This window comes from Epinephelus fuscoguttatus, linkage group LG11, assembly GCF_011397635.1.
Source record: "Epinephelus fuscoguttatus linkage group LG11, E.fuscoguttatus.final_Chr_v1".
NCBI classification, from domain to species: Eukaryota; Metazoa; Chordata; class Actinopteri; order Perciformes; family Serranidae; genus Epinephelus; species Epinephelus fuscoguttatus.
In genome coordinates, this window is record NC_064762.1 from 18,026,135 (window position 1) to 18,046,922 (window position 20,788).

The 20,788-nt window shown below is 41.1% G+C and overlaps 2 protein-coding genes across 3 annotated transcripts; both read left to right on the plus strand.

The window, feature by feature from the left end:
• Positions 1-823: 823 nt before the first annotated feature.
• LOC125896651 (F-box only protein 30-like) lies at positions 824-6,555 on the plus strand. The gene is made up of 4 exons (XM_049589397.1): positions 824-965; positions 1,968-2,050; positions 3,378-5,477; positions 5,717-6,555. Exons 3-4 carry the CDS (start codon positions 3,435-3,437, stop codon positions 5,909-5,911), a joined length of 2,238 nt encoding a protein of 745 aa, XP_049445354.1. The 5' UTR covers positions 824-965; positions 1,968-2,050; positions 3,378-3,434; the 3' UTR covers positions 5,912-6,555.
• A 2,516-nt stretch (positions 6,556-9,071) lies between these two features.
• Positions 9,072-20,580, plus strand: LOC125896655 (hydroperoxide isomerase ALOXE3-like). 2 transcript variants are annotated; one of them, XM_049589403.1, is made up of 15 exons: positions 9,072-9,118; positions 9,192-9,374; positions 10,483-10,687; positions 10,863-10,944; positions 11,063-11,185; positions 11,281-11,384; positions 11,502-11,674; positions 12,575-12,718; positions 12,807-13,010; positions 13,788-13,874; positions 13,988-14,154; positions 15,573-15,694; positions 16,129-16,229; positions 19,250-19,420; positions 19,512-20,580. In XM_049589403.1, exons 2-15 carry the CDS (start codon positions 9,228-9,230, stop codon positions 19,689-19,691), a joined length of 2,010 nt encoding a protein of 669 aa, XP_049445360.1. In that variant the 5' UTR covers positions 9,072-9,118; positions 9,192-9,227; the 3' UTR covers positions 19,692-20,580. The 2 variants fall into 2 exon arrangements, with proteins under 2 accessions (XP_049445360.1, XP_049445359.1); XM_049589402.1 differs by having other exon boundaries at positions 9,086-9,374.
• The last annotated feature ends 208 nt before the right edge of the window (positions 20,581-20,788 follow it).

Sequence of the window (20,788 nt, forward strand, 5' to 3'; positions counted from 1 at the left end):
TTAAAAGACGAAATCCTGAAGTAATAAAAAAGCCTCAGCGTTTCACTCTTGTCCTGCATGCTGGTTATTAGTGCAAACTGTTTTTATTAGGCCAAATTTTACAGATTTTAGACAAAGACAGTGATTTTGTATATAAAATATCGCTATTTTAAGCTCAGATTTGGTCATGTTTTTTTCCAGATAGAGGCCTTCGTTGCACATGATGTGTCCAAAGATGGTCAGAAATTTGAAAATCCAATTATAAATTTCTGCTTTTTACAGTTTCTGACTGAGATAAATTGTGTAATTTTAGCAATGTTTTTAAAGAAAAATCTTTAAAAAATCTGTGGTTAAATAAATACAAAATACTCCCATTTAAAGTTAAATGTCCCTGCATTTAACCAAACGAAAAAACTCCAAGTTTAAGCCAAACTATAAGTGCTCAAAAAATTGTTTGACAAATTATTTGCTGCCCTTTTTGCACCATCCACTTCCCCCTTATAAGTTACGAACAGTCCCTCACTCATTTTCATGATATAAAAATAAAATTTCTAACTATTGAAAATATTAGTGCATTATAATTAAAAGGACCTAAAGATTAATTTGTGGGTAAACAGGCCTACTTTATCACATTTTTTCTTCTACTGTTCAAAACTTAACTTCCAGACTTTACATTCTTTAATATTAAAAAGAGATGCCTAACTATCTACACAACTACATTTCTATATTTGTTTTTACTTATGTTTACTGTGCTTGTTGTTTTTCATGCCCATATCAACCGCTGTAGTGATGATGATGAATGTAAATAGTTTTGTTTTGGTCAATAAAGTTTTGAAGAGAAAAAAAAGGAGGCTGGGTGACAAGGATTGTAGTTAGCTATCATAAGCAGTTTCTCAACAGAGGTAACAACAGTAACAGCGAGTGGTATTTATATTTAACAACTACATGTATCTTATCGTTTATTTTCCTGCCAACACACCGATCAGGTGAGAAGCTACTCTCGTGCTAACACATTATCATGCTAAGTTAGCTTGTTGTGAACTTCCGAGCAGCTAGCTGTTGTTAGCCACCATTAGCCGGCGGCCAGTTAAGCTAGCTCTCCATTGTTACAAAAACAAGTTGATTTAATAGCGAAAGAAAAGCTGACAGCAAACCGGCTGGCAGTACAGGGGTTTATTAAAATTAATGTACACGGCGTTTACAGCTTCTTTTGTTATCGTCTGCTCCTGTGTGTTGTAAGTAAACTTTATCTGTCAGGGACATTAACAAGCTACAGTAACGTTACTGTGTGCTCCTGGGAGGAAGAAGCCTCAGTTGACATCTGTGTATGCGACTTATTTGAGCTTCAACCACCCTGATCAACTGATTTAATCAAAGCCGGCATGACTTATTCACCACAGTTAAGGATTTAGCTATGATAACATGAATGATGTAATGGCTTAGGGACTAGTTAGATGATGCAACCTGCAGCTATAAATCCATTCAGGGACTGTGAAGTGACAGATCAGCTAATGTTATTCCTTTTTCAGTTGTGCATGTACATACTGCTCAGTAAAGTGGTTTTATAAATAGACACACAGAGATACTGTGTTTACTTTAGCAGCGGCATCATAGAGGAGCATCTCAGTTGCAGAACATGAACTTTCTTAGTACTCTGTCTGCACATTTAATCATCAAAACACAACAGCAACCTTGTTTGATGGACTGAAAGAAATGCATAAGTATCCTCTCTGTCTGTTCATGTCCTTTGGGTACACTTCACCTTTGTGGTTTAGGTGTTCTAATTAATAGTATATGACATGCATTATACACTTGTCTTGATAGTACTCCTCATACTGTGCCACTTTATACTAACTATAGGAAACTATACAATTTGTACACAATCAGATGTCAAACTGCATTTTTGGCATCATCACACTGTAAAATTAACTTCACAGAGAAAGCAAGATGTCTTTGCGAGCATGTAATATGGTTGTTTTGTGTTCCAGGGTCTCTCTGGAGCTCTCCTCCTGATGTAAGAAAGCAAAGGATTTGACCTCCTTGATATCTCTCTGGGAAGCTTCCTAATAAGGTATTTGTATGAGACAGCCGTTTAGGTGCACCACGTGACTGCAGTTGACCTCCCTAAACAAGTGGGGGAGCTGTTTTACAGTGGCTGTGCAGGCTCTGGACATGGCAAGAGACCAGTGACAGCAGCACCTCAGTTTAGGTTTGCTTAGTCATTCAGATTGTTTGGTAGTCCTGCGCCAAGGACTGTCAGGAATGTCTTCTCATGAGAAGGCTGTTACGTCACCATGTCAGTGTTGAATCACTTCTACCATAAATGATAAAAGATTATTGTTACATCAATTCCACATGTTAAGATAAGATAAGATAAGATAAGATAAGATCTGACTGTTAAATACTCATCACTGTGATGTCATTTAGTCTTTTTCTTTTTGAGCTCTGAAATATGTGCTTGTTTTTTTAAACATAATGGATACTCTGCAACCTAGAAATTTAGACATTCTTTCCCATCATGCACCTCAACAGGACAGCTTGTGGTATAAGATGAATATTAATCTTGCATGTTATTTTTGTCCCCCATCACTCCCTCTGCATTGTTATCAGATCTAGTTTTTGGTTGGGGCGAGCCTTGAGAAGTTTTGGAGCTTTCTTCCTGTTTGTGAAAAAAGATATACAGCTTTGGGGCAATAATCTCACCAAGTACAGTGATATCTGGTGGTGTGCATAAATTACAGCGGCCATTTACAACCTGGCCAAAGCTGTAATTTCAGAGTTTAAATCTTGTACTTGCTAGGCCTAGGCCAAAACATTTGATTATTGGGATATTCATTCTTTAGGTAGGTATTCAGTTTGCAGTTTTTCTGTTTGTAGAACTGCAGAAAGTAAGTTGATTCAGTCAGCCCCTGCCTCGCTCTTCCTCTCAGTCTCTCTGTTTATCAGCTCCGCTATGCGCCCGGGACAGTTGGTGAGAGTCTGCCCGTAAACACACAGTGACAGGGCTAACTGTCATCATCACACAGCTAAACATTACCAAACAGTTAATAACGGGTTCAACAGTAGAGTTAAGGCATCTCGGTGATGATGTGAGTTTATTAGGACCGTTTAAGGCTTAGTGTTGGATGTTAGCTGCTGCTGCTGCTGCTGCTGCTGCTGTGTTAGTTTGTGCTTACTGGACATATGCTTAAATGACTATTCACTGGGAGGAGAACTTTGAATATTCTCCGTTACCACTACTGCTACGTGTAAAGCTCCAGAGACACAAATAAAGGTATTCGAGATAGCCTTAGTATGTGCACATCAAAAGTCTAAGAACACTTCTCATTTTTGTTTTGTCTTGTCTTATCTCATCTTCATTACTCTCACATTATTTGCTCTTTCTGCTTATTTGACAGGTCGGTTGATTTTCTCACAAGTCACCCTCAGAAGCTCTGCAACCCCGAGGTCTGAAGATGGAGGAGGACCATGCTCACTGTGTGTCCTGTGTTAATCAGAGATGCACAGTCAGACCTCAGCCAGGCATTTCCTGTGATCTTATCAGCTGTCCTCTGGTGTGTGGGGCTGTATTTCACTCCTGCAAAACTGATGAGCACCACCTTATGTGCCCACTGTTGAGGGTCCCATGTTTAAACAGTGGCTACGGCTGCCCCGCCACCCTGGTGCGCAACCAGATGTACGCACACCTTGAAGTGTGTCCAGCTGGAGTTGTGTGCTGCACTATGGAGTGGAACAGATGGCCTGTTAGCTGCCTGGACTATACCTCCTATGAGAGCCTGAGCCGTGGGGTGGAGGAGGTGGAGCAGCTGGACATGGCGCTTGCTCTTCAGGACCAGCGTACACTACTTGAGTCCCTCAAGGTGATCGCCATGGCACCAACTGCAGAAGGAGAGCCACTTCTTCCTGTCAGTAAGGCAAACAGCTTAACAGGCTCTGCTTTGCTTACACCTGCCCCAGAGGCCTCCACCGTTATTGAGTCACCTTCACAGTCATCACCCTCATGTCAGCCACAACCTCCCCCACAAACCTCGACGAATGAGAGAATAGTCTCTGGAATTAATGGCTTGAAAGAGGAGCACTTCGGTAAACTCTATGAGGCCACAGTGGAGACTGCAAGAAGCTTAGCTGCTGCTTTGGACTTTGTTAGCAGCACAGACTGTGTGAACGGAGGAGCTGCTATGAAGAGGAGTAGATTGAGCAGCGATGGAGATATTAAAAATGGACTGGAAGACAAAACACCTGCTGATGGTTTAAATAAAAAAGAGATTGAGGAGCAAAGTGTTTGTTCTAGGTGTTTGAGAGAGAAAGAAACAGATCCAAAGATTTTAAACACAATCAATGGACCACTGTCAGGAGAGGTGGTGCCCTGTCTGGAGACAGCCTGTCCTGCTGAGGTGAAAGATGACATGAGTGCTGTGGTTTCTCAGGAGCCAGACACCCCTCCAATGGCATCTCCAGTTCATGTCAGCCAGGGTGTGGCACAGAGGGCTGGTCATGTGGTCCTGGAAGATAGGGGGCTAGTTCTTCTAGAAAACCACGGGCCTGAGCGAAAGTTTCACAACTACCAGTTTTTCAGGGGCCAATGTTCGTTACCTAATGGACGGATAGGTTTCATCCCAGGCAGGTCACTGTATAGACTACGACCCAAAATGGAGGACAAGTCAGTAGATACCTCGGACCTGGAGCAGGATGACGACCCCATGGGACTGGGAGAAATTGATCTGATCACAGCAGCACTGCTCTTCTGCTTAGAGGAGTCCAGAGAGTGTAGAAGAATCTCTGACACAGTCTATGTCGATGGCTACCGTGTCGACTTTGGCACACAGACTTTCACGTTCCCTGCAGCAATCTTGGTAACCAACACAAGAGTGGGTGACATTGCCTCTGCATCTGCTTGTGACCATGCCGCCCCCCAGCTCTCCTATCCTAGCCCTTTCCGCACACTCCGCCTCGGCCTTGTCCTGGAAGCTCTGGAGGTCGAGGCAGTCCCACATAACCGCTACCTCCCTCCCAACCCCCGCTACCAGCACATGTTCCCCTTCGTCTGTGGTCAGTCATTGCGCCGGGACCAGTTTTCCTCTCACTTCACAAATGTCCATGGTGACATTCACGCTGGTCTCAATGGTTGGATGGAGCACCGCTGCCCGCTGGCATATTACGGCTGCACATTTTCACAGCGGAGGTTTTACCCATCCATCAAGGGGGCCAAAGTGGTTCATGACAGGCACCTCAGGTCCTTCGGGGTGCAGCCATGCCCAGGGGTGAAACTTCCAGGTGACTTGAAGTCTGACCAATTTAGTGGGCTTCCCATTGAGATATTGTGGCACATAGCTGGGTTCCTGGACAGTTTCAGCCTGTGCCAGCTATCACTGGTGTCACGGACTATGAGGGAGCTGTGCGCCAGTCTCCTCCAGACCAGGGGCATCGTGGAGCTGCAGTGGGAGCGAAGACCACGTCCTGGTGCCCCTGGGACTATGTCATGGCAGATCAAGAATAAAGTGAGTAAAGAAACTGAGTTGTAAAGCTGTGAACCACTGAATGTCAGTGTTTAAAATGTATGTTTTAATGATGCTGGAAGGATATTTAAGGATTTGTGGCTGCTGTAACAAAAGCGGGGTGTGTAGCTTCACACAAGGATTTTATGGAAATTGCATTATCAAATAAACAGGAGCCCTTCTTAAAGTTTTGACATGCAGCGCCCTCCTTATTCCAGTATCTTTTTTATTTTCTCCTGCAGGTGTGGAGATTCAGCACTGCCTTCAGCCCCGTGTCGTCGTGGGGTTTCACTGATCTCCCCAGCATGTCAGACCATCTTAAGAAGTGCCACTTCAACGTAGTGGAGCACAAGACAGAGCCTGTACCCCTTCCTGCCATGTGCACCGCACGAGAGGGACAGTCACTGCGTCGCGTGCTGCGTCACGTGAACACCTGACCCAACAAGGCTGACCTCTCGTAGCTGGCTGCACGAGTGTCACTGTGGCGTCACGTGGATGTTGCAACTACAAAGTGTCTGTCTCGAAAATAAATAACTCTTCCTGTATTACACTAGATTATCAAGAAGCCTTAATGAAATAACTCCTTACCTGCCACATTAAGGTCTGTTGTTGTGAGTGTCTCTATGTGGAGAAAAAGAAACATTAAGCATTTAGCTTTGCATGGATTTGTGCTGAAAGTGCACCCTTATTCTGGTAAGATAAATATATTTTCTTGAAGACAAATATGCACAATAGGTTTATATTATTATATATATATTATACTGATAAATGATTTCACTATTATGCCTTTCACTAGTAGCCATGGGGAAAAAGCAGATTGTTGGTTATATTGCATTATTTCTGTGTGACAGAAGTTTTGCCGGCACTTTACACAAGATTTGCTAATCCCTCCTACAGAGTGTTGATCTGTGACCCTAAATAATGAAAGTCTTTACGATCACTAAAGCAGGTGTCAACCCGGTGCAAGTCTGTTGTCTGGGTTTGCAGGATGTCAGGACGAGTCAAACAGATTGACGTATTATGAGGATAGTCCAATAATGCATGTAATTTGCTACCATTTAATAAAGTCTTTTCAGCCTTTTATGTATTTGTTTGCCTTTAAAGCTCTCCTGAGGTATTCTATATAAAGTTCCATAGTTGTTTTTATCCAGAGGTGTCTAGATCAAATGAAAATAACATTTAAAATGCGACTGTTTTCCTACTGAATGACAAAGAGGCTGTTTTATTCTGGGTTCCTGCCTCCCCCCTCAGCCTGTTACACTTTACCTGCTCTCTAGGGGAGATAGGGAGTTGTCTGATGTCACATGGACCCCGAAACATGCTGTATCGTTATGAAAAAACAACAAACGCTCTCTGGTGCCCACTCAACTACCACGACGCTACTGAGAGTCTAGGGCACCAAATGTGCTAGGGGTTGCCACTGTGTTCACACGTCATATTGTTTCCCCAAAGCTTGTTTAAAGTTTGCTGCTTAACATTTGTAGAAGCCTGTAGATTACCGGGAGAACATAGTGTGGTCAGACGAGATGAAAATCCCAATTTTTCTACAAACATGATGACGTCATGTTTGGAGGAGAAACGCCTTTGCATATGACCTTAAAATACCACACCCGCATTTTAGTTTGGAGTTGGTTGCATCATGGTAGGGAGCTGTTTCTCTTCTGATGGTACCAGCAGAATCCCAATGGAGCCATGTATCAGGAATTTTCGAGAACAATCTGTTGCCATCCACCGGGTTGATGTGGATGAGAAGCAGCTGGAACTTCCAGCAGGTCAACAATCCAAAGCATAGAGCAAAGGAGACTCTCAACTGATTCCAGAGGAAGAAAATAAAGGTGTTTGAACGACCCAGTCAGTCATCAGACCTACACCTGATAAAACATTTGTGGAAGAACTTGAATTTGAGAACTTTCCTAAATCACTCCTAAGCTAGGACTCTGTTCTAAATTTATTTAGGCTACGTTAGGAGCTGTCCGAGAGTATTTTCAAAATGTTTGTGAATATGGCCCCAGAATGATCAAATTAAACACTGGCTCTTGATAGGGCCAATTGTGTCTTTGCATCGACCACCATAGTTCTCCTGCAGGCTTGGCACATGGAAGAAGTTTCAGTTCTGCAACCTCACCACTAGATGCCACTAAATCCTACACACTGGACCTTTCAGAAAGCATCATATGCAATAAAGATACAGAAAAAACATGATATAAGCTATCTGATGAAGACAGTGAACATAATATTTTCAAAAACAAGAAAAACATATTATACTCATGGGTTAATAAGAGACCGTTTACCAACTTCATAGTGGCCCAGATCCAGTTATGCAGATTAGAATGCAACTATGTAAATTATAACCACTCCAGGAGGATCTAACTCCATCAGCCTTGAACCATAAAAAACACCATCACATTGTCAGTGAGCAAGTCTCTAAAAAAAGCTGAGTCAGTCTGAGTCAGTCTGAGTTTATCCACCACTTTAAAATAACACACGACACAGATTACTCAACAAATTTGCAGAGTTGGCACAGAAACTAACTGCTACAAGCCTAAAGTTTATCCTGATAATCTAAATCTTTTATATCAAAATCAATTTGTTTTTAATCTTTCTGAAAACAGCACTTCCCAGGAAAAAGGACAATGTAAAACAAAAAAACTCAGACAGCACATTGAACAAATCCACTGTTCTTCTTCCAGACTAACATACCGTCCAGTTTTAGCATCAAGTTGTAAAAGTAAAAGGTATTTGCCTCTGATATAAATTCTATACAACATTATTCTCAGCACCATATTCCTGTATTATCATCCTTAATTTACCAGCCAACTGTTGCAATGTGAACTAATATAGATCATCTGAACAGAAGTTGATCTTTTAATTTAAAAAACATGGATGTTTCACACACATCTTCCCCCCGGCAGCACAGAAGATCTTTACAATCAGCACAGTTTCAAGATTAGAGTCACCAATTCAGTATTCGATCAAATGTCTCAGTGAATTTGCCATCACTTCACAGTTTTATTCTATTGAATAAATATGAAATTTTGTCATAATTAGTCTATTAATTCTGGCAAAAACATGTTTTGTGAGGTCACAGTGACCTTGATATACAACCACCAAATTCTAATTAGTTCATCGTTAAGTCCAAGTCAACAGTTGTGCCAAATTTAAATGAAAAATAAAATAAAATAAAAATTAGAATTAATTAATTAAAATAAATTCAATTGAAATAAAATAGATTAAATTTAAATTAAAATGTGATCATTTGACTGTAATCACTCAATCTATCATCATCATAACTTTTTCAAATTGTATTGTGGGTATTAAAACAAATCTTGAATCTTAAATATTTTGGGGGACTGAGACAAGATCTTAACAGTTTGGAACACTGATAAATGGCACTTATTCTTAATTGTGATGATAAAAGCAAAAATACATCATTACTGTTTTGACACATTAAGGCCAAAATCTTACCCTGGTTCCCCAGATGGACTGAGGTCTGAGTATTCATGTCATCAGGGAATGTGCAACACCTGTGATTTCTGTTCAGCTGCGCATGTGTTGTTGAGATTCATGCTGCACAGTGGTTCAGATTAAAGGTGTGCTCTCTGCATGGAGCTTCAGCTGTTCACCAAAAGTAGAAACTTCACAATGTTTGTGCATGTTTGATGCCATCATATGTGACCGCTTCAGGGTGGAACAAACCTATTTACTGTGTGTAATCAGTGTTTTCTTTGCAGTTGTTGTAGCTGGCCAGGCACTATGGCAGAGTACACTCTGGAAGTGACTACAGGAAGCATGTTGTACGCAGGCACCTTTGATAACTTGTATGTTACCCTGATTGGCACTGAGAGGCAATCTGAGCACACCCAGCTGACTAGTTTTGGACTGGATGATAAAACTGGTAAGGTAAGCTGTAAAATAACACTAATTGTTCTTATTTGTGTTTAGTGTGTTATCTTAATTGTGGGCTATTTGAATTAACACTTGATTTTTTGAGTGAGCCCTGGAAATTAGCTGCTTGTTTTTTTTTCTCTTGTAAACGTCAATCATTCATTGGCAGTTTTTTATTTTTTATTTTGGCTGCTTGATAGAAATTAGTTTGCTTTTGGAAGAAGCTTAAAGGAGCAGTGTGTGGGATTTAGTGGCATATAGTAGGGAGGACTGCAGACTGAGAGGCCGTTTACACGTACAAGGAGATTTCTCCTCTGAAAACGAGTCTTTCTAAAAACTCCGGCCAGAGTGGAGATTTTGGTTGCGCGTTTGCATGTAAACTGAGATAAACGGAGATAAACGGAGTTATAGGCAGCCGACGTCACAGTATGCGCCGGAACTTGCGCCTGTGTCACAAGTGCAACCTATGTTGCTATGGTGACAATGGATGTATGGAAGGCATGAGCTTCTCATTACACTGCCACCTACAGGTTTGGCATGCTCTTGTGTATATATACACGGGTAAGTGTAAACGAAGATCTTTTTGAAAACGGAGACAGTGAAATGTTCGTTTATGAAAATAGCCGGCCACGTGTAAACGGCCTCTGAATCCAGCTGAAACTTCTCTTGGTTAGGATTCTTTCAGTGTTCATTGTTCAGGAGGTTTTTACTTCGAGCCGAATTATCCTCAGAGGTCTCTTCCTCTCCACAATAAATGGACCTGCTGTTTTAAAACATTAAATTAAGCAGTTTCACATTGAAAAAATGTGGAGGGGTGCAAGCATGAATGGCCCTATCTGAGACCAGTATTTGGTTTGTTCATTCTGGGCTACTGTAGAAACATGGCGGACTCATAAATGAGGGGACAAGAACCTGCTCCCTAAGGCTCAGTCTAAAATAACGAAACACGATTCTTATTTTTAGGTGATTATACACAAAAGGAAACATACTTTATATCCAATTTCTGCCAATATATCCCCCTAAATCCTACACACAGGACCTTAAATATATATGCCTATATATTAACATTAAGCCACTTGGTCTGTGTTAATATTCCTGATTGCATCATCTTCTCCACCCACAGGCAGGAACGTTTTCTGTGACAACACTCTTTTCTTTAGGATTTCTTCTCCTCCTCAAGTTGGAGAAAGATCCTTTCCATGAATCTCCAGAGAAGGACTGGTTTTGCTCCACAGTAGTGGTGAAGACACCTGAGGAGGATGAAATTCTTTTCCCCTGTCACAGGTGGCTGTCCAGAGGGGAATCTGTGTTGTTGAGAGGGGGGAGAGGTTCGTTTTCCCACTTTGCCAAGAGCTACGTCTTGTCCATGTAAAGCCTTCATTGTGTCACAGTGGCTATGTGAAGGCAAATAATAATGCAACACTGATCATATTTGTATGAGATGTTAATTGAATTTGTTTATTAAAGTATATTTAAACCCACCTTGGGCTGTAATCTACACAGCTACAAAAGCATTTGAAGATCTTCATCCTCGACTGGTAGACGAACGGAAAAAAGAACTGGTCCAACAAAAATTAATGTACAAGTGAGTGTTCCCTCACTTTCCATCAATATCCATTCATGGTTTAACAAGGTCTATCTCGATCAGCGCTGACTGGGATTCATAACTTCTGGTTGTCTTTATTTCCTGTGTGCTTCTGCAGATGGCAGGAGTATGCAGAGGGACTGTCGTACATCTTAAACATCAATGATCCAAAAGCTGTCCCTGCAGATGTACGCTTCTCATTCTCTAAAGCCTTTCAATTTAGATCCAACATGGAAGTGGCGTAAGTGCTACAATCTATTATTGTAAAAATGAATCCAGGACACAAATAACTACTGCAATAAACAAAAATGAAATACTTTTTGCCCCTTAATCCAGATCGGCTGAGCTCGAACTGAGAGGTCTGAAAGATTCTGCGGAGCACTTTGAAAGCTTTGAGGCCATGAAGGAGGTCTCATGGTTCAAAAAGGCCCCCTTTTTAGGTATAGGATTTTAGAAGTGTGTGTGTGTGTGTGTGTGTGTGTGTGTGTGTGTGTGTGTGTGTGTGTGTGTGTGTGTGTGTGTGTTTTATCTCTAAAAACAGATAATTTATGTTTCAGAGTACGTGTCGGAGCATTGGAAAGACGATGACTTTTTCGGATACCAGCTGCTCAATGGATTCAACTTCATTCTGATCCAACGATGCTCAAAGCTGCCCTCCAACTTTCCTGTCACAGAGGAAATGGTGAAACCTTTCCTGGCCAATGGAAGCTCTTTGACTGAGGAGATGCAGGTACAACAAAGTGCATTTAATGTGATTTACTTCAGATGTTTTAAAGGGACAGTTCATCCCGAAATCATAAATACATATCTTCTCTTACTTGTAGTGCTATTTATCAATCTAGACTGTTTTAGTGTGGGTTGTCGAGTGTTGGAGATATCAGCCATAGAGATGTCTGCCTTCTCTGACATATAATGGAACTAGATGGCACTCAGCTTGTGGTGCTTAAAGCGCCAAAAAATACATTTAAAAAACCTCAACAGCAATGTCTCTTTCCAGAAATCATGACCCAGTTACTCAAAATAATCCACAGACGTTGTTGTGAGGAGTTGCATGTAGGAACTATTATCTGCCACCTGTCAACAGTATCACTGCTCAGGAGGAAGTGTCCATCTACTCATGGACGCTTGGAGGCTTGCGACGGTGATAGCACAAGATGTAAACATTAATGGCATCCTCCTTGGCCGAGCTGGAACATTAGCTAGCTCAGTGGTGCTAGGTGAGCTAGCAGTAGATGCACACTTCCATGTTTGTGGTGATAAGCTTGGAGGATGTAGTTCAGAAAGAAAATAGTTCATACAGAAACTGCTCAAAACAAAATCTGTGGATTATCTCAAGTAACCGGGTCATGATTTCTGGAAAGAGACATTGCTGTTGACTTTTTCAAATATATTTTTTGGCGCTTTAAGCACCACAAGCTGAGTGCCATCTAGTTCCATAATATTCAAGAGAAGGCAGACATCTCTACGGCTGATATCTCCAACACTCAGCAACTACCACCAAAACAGTCTAGACTGATACGTAGCGCTACAGCTAAGATAACATACTGTATGTGTTTATGATTTTGGGGTAAACTGTTCCCTAACCACTCATCTGTTTTAATGCCTCACATTAGCAATTTCTTTCCAACAGAAGGGCAATATATTCATTAATGATTACAAGATCATGGAAGGTCTGCCTACAAAAGTCATCAATGGTAAACCGATACCTGTGACTGCTGCTATCTGCCTGCTGTACCTAAATCCAGAGGGGAAACTACTGCCAATCGCAATTCAGGTTTCTCTTATATCTAGTACGTTACTTTGCTTTGTACATTTTTGTTTTTGATCACATTATGTAAACTTAAATTTGCCTCCTTTCTCAGCTCGGTCAGCATCCCTCAGAGGAGACCCCAATTTTTCTGCCGAGTGACTTGGAGTCTGACTGGCTGCTGGCTAAGATATTTGTAAAGAATGCAGATGTCCTGTATTTCCAAGTGATCAACCATTTGCAGAACACTCATCTACTGGCAGAGGTTTTTACAATGGCGACACTTCGCAACCTCCCAATGATTCACCCCCTGCACAAGGTAGGCTATTATTTTCATTTATTTTATTTTTGTATTGGAGTGCAGTGTTGCAGGCAAAGATGAGGATTGTGTATATGTTTTTTTTTTAACTCAGTTTGGGCCTCATTCACCCACTGACTGAGATTTTACCCACTGTCCTTGTTAAGTTGGAAGTGCGTGCCAGCTGCATAGCATAGGTAAACACCCCAAAACCCCCCTACCCCGAGTAGGTAGTATAAAATAACTCAAGATACATGGGATGCTAATAAAATACACATTTATCAACCACCTGACCGACCCACACACCGCTAATTTTATGCATTACAGTAGCACAGTTGTCGGGACTGAGGACAGAGACCAGGAGCCAGGTAAGACAATCCTGATAACGTGAGCTCAACATTCTGTTGCACTCTCTGCTTCGGTCTGGCCACCCCAAACACTTTCCAGAGATTAATCAGGGATCCACACTGTCGTTGCAGCTTACAGTACAGTAATGGCAGCTCCCAAAGCAACAAGCGCTAACTCTGCCATCAGAAAACACATCAATGAGTGAAATTATTGCAGAAATAGAGTCAATGATAACAATTAAACAAGGAAAAACACTATCACTAATTATTAGATGGCATGGGTCCTATTGACATAACTGATGTCAACTTAAGTGTTAGTGTTTATTTTAAAAGACCATGAGGGTTTTTGTAAAATAGTCAAATGATTATTACAAATGTTTTTTTAAGACTGGTTGTTGAATGAAGTCCAATGTTCTCACTTAGATCATGACCCTCCTTCTGTTCTTCACAGTTGCTGATCCCCCACCATCGATATACCCTCCATATAAACATCATTGCTCGTGCTCTTCTCTATGGCCCTGGTAGAATTCTTGGAAATGTATGACTATGTTTCAAATATCTTTTTAAATAAGTGAATTTACTATATGATATTTGCTTATATTTATACAAACCAAAATCAAGTCAAACTAAGCCTGTTGATTAAATTTCCAGATTTCAATTGGAGCAGACGGAGTAACAGAACTAATGAGAAGGGGGCTCTCCCAAATGACCTACACCTCCCTCTGCCTGCCTGACAACATTGCAGCGAGAGGAGTGGAGTCCATCCCAGGCTTTTATTACAGAGACGATGCACTGAAGCTGTGGAGCATCATCAACAGGTGAACTTCTGCCTGCTCAGTAAAAACATGTGTTAGGAGTGATAGGGGGATTATAGTTCCTCTTTTCTTTCCTTTTCCTTTTCCTTTCATTTACGTTTTGGATTGGTTTCCGCTGAGAAATAAAGGTATGGTTGAGCTGTGTGTTTGTTGACGTCACATTATTGAGGTGCGCACGCACCCTCTGGAGTTGGTTAATGAGGTGACAAGATTCAGGTGTGTGAGAGCGGCAGAGGAAAATGTTTGCTTCCATGTCATGAGGAGTCCCGCCATTTTTGTTGAAAGTGCCGCTGAAGAGGACGACAGCTACACCCACCCAGCCAAGCCACAGACTTTGTGAGAGCGAAACCAGTTTATGTTTGTTTTCGGATCCATTTTAACTACAAAAAAAACTTGAACTATTGGGAAGAGCCAGGACGGAGCTCGCTGCTCTCCGGGAGCCGCGGCCAGAGCTGGCGGTGCCTGGACTGACTGACCAGCCTCTGAATGCAACTAGCCTGCGGACCTGGTAAGCTGGCCCACCTGTATTATTTCTCGTGCCTGGCAAACCAGTCCGCTGTTTCGTTCTTTCCTCCATTTGTTTCAATCACACTCCAGGTTAGGGCTAGCCTCTCATTTGAGCTGTTGACATCCTTAGACTTGACTAGTCCGTAACACATGGCACATTAGATAAATGAATTGGGGAAGAAATGTTAAAACTAAATAAGCATTAAAGAGATACTATGCCAATTTTTAAGTCAACTTTGTATCATAACAGTGTGGATAGTATGTGTAAATGAAATGAGGTAAACCTCCCTCCATTTTACCAGGGCTCAGATCTCCCTCCTCATCTCCAAACTCAAATTTCCGCTAGCTTTGGGGCTGTTGCTCGAACTACAGATTGTACTTCTGCAATAGGACACAGCGGATTGAGAGAGCCTCTCTCAAACTCAGACCAGACAATAAAACTAGGCAGTCCTAATCAAATATAAACCAAAATTCTGATACTGTATTGCCTATTTCTCACCTAAAATGTCTTCAGAAACATTTTAGTGCACTGTTTAGCTGGATTGAAAAGTGTGAATGGAATGTGGCCGCCATTCTGTTTCCTGTATAATAAAAATGGAGGCTATAAAAACTGAGATCAAACATTAAAGCTAAGCTGTGTTGATCAACTCACTGTTTAAATGTAATACAAGATAATCTGTTACCAGCTGGCTGCCATTTTATTTTCAGATGGGCAACTCGCATTATGTCACCCACCAGCAGGAGCATTTATTGGTCTGGTACGACGCAGTGCATTGTAGTAGTTGTAGGTTTTCTACCTCTTGAGCAAAAGCTAATGCCACACCCCTTTTTCTGTTTTCTCTGCTCGTGTAACACCAATTTCAAAAGTATTTGCCTTTTTTTTTTTTATTGTCTAATTCACTTATCGTCCTCAGCTTTGTCAAGGCGATGGTGGCATATTATTATCCATCTGACAGTGAAGTGTCTGCAGATTCTGAGCTCCAGGGATGGATCAAAGAGATCTTCCACTATGGATTTCTGGGAAATGGTGACTCAGGTATTTGGCTTTTACATTCTCCTTCTCTGAAATGCTTGCATAACTCTTTGGCACTTATTCTAAGAGGCAGACTGTATATCATCCTTTTTATTCAAACTCGGCCATAAAATTATTTTCATTTATGAGGGGAGTGGATAGATTAAAGATATTTAAGGACCGTCGTGTGCTTTACATGTCTTACACTTAGACCTACACGAGACTCAACAGGTTAAAAACTTTCTTTAAATGGGTAATCTTTCATTTCAAAGATGTTAAAATATCAGATTATATTCAGATGAATGGACAGCAGTATGTAAAATGAGGATAAAGAATTAGGAAATGCAGTTATTGTCCTCACTTTTTCAGATAAAAATTGCACACAAGTGGGATGAAATGTTTTGTTCGGAACTTTCTTGATGTAGTCAATTTTATCTCAACGCTATGTTTCCTGACAGGAATCCCTTCAAGGTTTCAAACTGTGGAGGAGCTTATCAAGTTTGTCACTACGGTGATCTTCGTGTCATCAGTTCAGCATGCGGCAGTCAACGGAGGACAGGTAAAGTTTTTTTTATGTTAATCAAATACAGTACAGGCCAAAAGTTTGGACACACCTTCTCATTCAATGCGTTTTCTTTATTTTCATGACTATTTACATTGTAGATTCTCACTGAAGGCATCAAAACTATGAATGAACACATGTGGAGTTATGTACTTAACAAAAAAAGGTGAAATAACTGAAAACATGTTTTATATTCTAGTTTCTTCAAAATAGCCACCCTTTGCTCTGATTACTGCTTTGCACACTCTTGGCATTCTCTCCATGAGCTTCAAGAGGTAGTCACCTGAAATGGTTTTCCAACAGTCTTGAAGGAGTTCCCAGAGGTGTTTAGCACTTGTTGGCCCTTTTGCCTTCGCTCTGCAGTCCAGCTCACCCCAAACCATCTCGATTGGGTTCAGGTCCGGTGACTGTGGAGGCCAGGTCATCTGCCGCAGCACTCCATCACTCTCCTTCTTGGTCAAATAGCCCTTACACAGCCTGGAGGTGTGTTTGGGGTCATTGTCCTGTTGAAAAATAAATGATCGTCCACCTAAACGCAAACCGGATGGGATGGCATGTCGCTGCAGGATGCTGTGGTAGCCATGCTGGTTCAGTGTGCCTTCAATTTTGAATAAATCCCCAACAGTGTCACCAGCAAAACACCCCCACACCATCACACCTCCTCCTCCATGCTTCACAGTGGGAACCAGGCATGTGGAATCCATCCGTTCACCTTTTCTGCGTCTCACAAAGACACGGCGGTTGGAACCAAAGTTCTCAAATTTGGACTCATCAGACCAAAGCACAGATTTCCACTGGTCTAATGTCCATTCCTTGTGTTTCTTGGCCCAAACAAATCTCTTCTGCTTGTTGCCTCTCCTTAGCAGTGGTTTCCTAGCAGCTATTTGACCATGAAGGCCTGATTCGCGCAGTCTCCTCTTAACAGTTGTTCTAGAGATGGGTCTGCTGCTAGAACTCTGTGTGGCATTCATCTGCTCTCTGATCTGAGCTGCTGTTAACTTGCGATTTCTGAGGCTGGTGACTCGGATGAACTTATCCTCAGAAGCAGAGGTGACTCTTGGTCTTCCTTTCCTGGGTCGGTCCTCATGTGTGCCAGTTTCGTTGTAGCGCTTGATGGTTTTTGTGACTCCACTTGGGGACACATTTAAAGTTTTTGCAATTTTCCGGACTGACTGACCTTCATTTCTTAAAGTAATGATGGCCACTTGTTTTTCTTTAGTTAGCTGATTGGTTCTTGCCATAATATGAATTTTAACAGTTATCCAATAGGGCTGTCGGCTGTGTATTAACCTGACTTCTGCACAACACAACTGATGGTCCCAACCCCATTGATAAAGCAAGAAATTCCACTAATTAACCCTGATAAGGCACACCTGTGAAGTGGAAACCATTTCAGGTGACTACCTCTTGAAGCTCATGGAGAGAATGCCAAGAGTGTGCAAAGCAGTAATCAGAGCAAAGGGTGGCTATTTTGAAGAAACGAGAATATAAAACATGTTTTCAGTTATTTCACCTTTTTTTGTTAAGTACATAACTCCACATGTGTTCATTCATAGTTTTGATGCCTTCAGTGAGAATCTACAATGTAAATAGTCATGAAAATAAAGAAAACGCATTGAATGAGAAGGTGTGTCCAAACTTTTGGCCTGTACTGTACATGTAGTTCACTACACCTCAACACTGTTCTTGAGTTGAACTAAATTGATGTTTCCATATTGGTTCTAGTAGTTAAATTACTATTAGTATGTATGTAAAAATAAATAAATAAATACATAATCTAACTATTGAAACTACAGATGATTCTGGGACATTAAAGGAAAGTAATAACTTTTTATTTATCTATTTATCTTGTTTTCCCATCGCTTATCCACTGTAATTGAACCCCCTTTAACCACAAGTGATTACTGCTAACAAATGTTGAGAGAGGTTGTTGCATAGAAGTGGTTAACTGAGTGATCCTGCTCGGGGCTGTACGCCCACTTGGACACTAGCCTCTGGAAGGCAGATGTCTGACTGATGGACATTTATATCCAAAACCAGTGCTGACATGCCTCGCACTTTCCAATGAACACTGGCATTTCATCTGCTTTTATTTTCTTCTTCATATGAGACAATAGGATATTTAAATGTTACGTTATGTGGATGACCTTATTAGTATGTCGACATGCGCAGGCATTTCAAGTTCTTGGGACTGATCCGTTGGTCAGACCTGCTGAAGGTTGTTCTTTTCCTGCAGGAGCAGTTAAACCATGATCTTTTTAATTATGGGACCTATTCCTTTGAATTACGAGATAAGGTGTTTATTTTTTTTTCTCTTGTGAATGCAATGTGCGTCTGTACTTTAAAGCTCACTGATTAGAATGATATATATCCTTAGTATAAAAACCACAGTGTAAAAATAACAGTGTTCAGGGTGATTAAACTGGCTGGCAAGAGGCTCCATCTACCACTAGAGGGCAGTAAGGCCCTACTTGGCAACATGTAACAGCAACAAGCAGGGCGAGGCATTATGATCGGAAGTTCAATGATTACATTAGTTTCTAATCCCAGTTATCTCCACTGTCTTACTGAGAGTACAAGGGTTGATATCATGTAATCAAGACTCCGTAAGTTGTCTTGATCACATGTTGTGTGTTCCTAACTGTCTTGTTAATTAAGAGTTATTGGTGAGCCCTCATACAAATGGGCTAGTGTGTTTAGCTGGATGGTGTTTCAGGACAGGACTGCTGCAGTGGTGTGTGTGTGTGTGTGTAGTGTCAGGGGCTTTGGATAAGCCAAGTGTTGATGGTTAGTAGATACTTTACTACTTTTAAACGTAATGTCACAATTGCATTTTTACAAGTGACTAACCTGCCAGCTAGAACTCCGTGTGAGATCATTCATCTGATCTACTTCTCTGCAAGAAAATGAATTAGATTTAGTGGATTCGAATCATTTTCAAATTAAAATCATTCCTGTAATTGTTCTGCTCAAGGTCAAAAGTCTTGTGCTAATGGCTGCTGTATGTCCTCCTATAGTTCGATTTTCAAGGTTGGATTCCCAATGCTCCGTTTGGTCTGCACCAAGCTCCGCCTACCACAAAGGGCCAGTCAAGCATAGAGGCCATCTTGGCGACCCTGCCAAATAAATCACATGCAGGACATAGCATGTCAATTTTGTGGCAGCTCAGCGAGAAATACAGTGATTTTGTAAGTTTGATGTACAGGTGCTGGACGACCAATTCTGCCTTTCATAGACTGACCATCCCCTAACAAGACATGCTGGTTTTATCTTTGGCAGGTATCTCTGGGTATTTATCCCGAGCAACGCTTTGATGAGGCTGCAGCCTTACAGATGATCAAGGATTTTCAAGCGGAGCTGTCCTCCCTCAGTGTGGCTATTACCAAGAGGAACTCAGAACTTGAACTGCCTTATAATTACCTGAACCCTAAAGAAATAGAAAACAGTGTAACTATTTGACCAAGCTCTAACAGCTGTGTTGTCCAATGTACATTACCATTACTACAAATATTGTGTATCTGCTGAGTCAGTGATTTCTGTACTTTAACTGACACTAAAAGCTAAGATTGACAGTTATATCAATGATGTACTTTGTTCCATTAAATATGTGTTATGTGCTATATATACTACGACTGGTCAGAAGTACAATAGCGGTAATCTGTGGTAAACAACAGCCCAACCAAGGTGGTGAACATGGTATACACAGGCATGTAGATATTTATATTGTGAGCTGTTAGCATGATGATGGCAGCGTTTACTTTAATGTATCACTATGCCTAAGTACATTATGACAGGGCAGCTAGTGTGGCTGTGGACTCTGTGGATGCTTCTTTGTGTCGAATTGCATTTGATGAACATATGGCGTTAAATACAATTTTCTACAATGAACCTTTTTGCGGAAGATCAAACCTCTCTCCAGAAAAGTGGTTCAGGACACACAACATTTTCTTAATTGAGAAAATGTGTGGAGTGATTTTTGCACCGTACCAGCTCACTAAAGTTTCCTGTTAATTTGCAGTGGTGGGTAATTCAGACTAAATCCATCCTTTGTTTGAAAGAACTGATATTCTTTACAGTCCAGGATACTGCTTCATACTTTGTATCTTTGTCCTTTTCTGGGAAAAAACTGGCTGATGTATTTTATTTTTGCCTTTAAGGCTTTATATAAGTGGTGGAACTTCATTGAGAGCTATGTGTGTCTGGTATGGTGACAGGGCCCATGACAAACCTGTCTCATTAAAATTGGAGCAGTTATAATTTACATATTTGAATTCAAATGTGCAAAATGTTTGCATTGCTGGATCTGAGCGATCATAAACTTCCAGTCAAAAGTCATAGTTCAAACAGTATCAATCAATAGCTTTGAATTAGAAGGCTGTATCTTTATGTAAAAACCTCTCTTAATGAATGGTGTGTGATTACTGAACGTCAAGAGTAACCATTTGTCTGTAGCTGCCTGTTAGATCACAGTACCTTAGTAACTTTATAGTCCGGAGGTTATGATTTGCATGTGGATTTGTGAATGTATGTATATTGTTTCCAGTGAAGAAAAAGGA

Coding starts and splice junctions, on each gene's coding strand:
- LOC125896655 (XM_049589403.1), top strand. CDS start 9,228: ATGGCAGAGTACACTCTGGAAGTGACTACAGGAAGCATGTTGTACGCA. Junction 11,385..11,501: donor CAAAAAGGCCCCCTTTTTAG/GTATAGGATTTT, acceptor TTTATGTTTCAG/AGTACGTGTCGGAGCATTGG. Junction 12,719..12,806: donor TACTGCCAATCGCAATTCAG/GTTTCTCTTATA, acceptor CTCCTTTCTCAG/CTCGGTCAGCATCCCTCAGA.
- LOC125896651 (XM_049589397.1), top strand. CDS start 3,435: ATGGAGGAGGACCATGCTCACTGTGTGTCCTGTGTTAATCAGAGATGC. Junction 5,478..5,716: donor CATGGCAGATCAAGAATAAA/GTGAGTAAAGAA, acceptor TTTCTCCTGCAG/GTGTGGAGATTCAGCACTGC.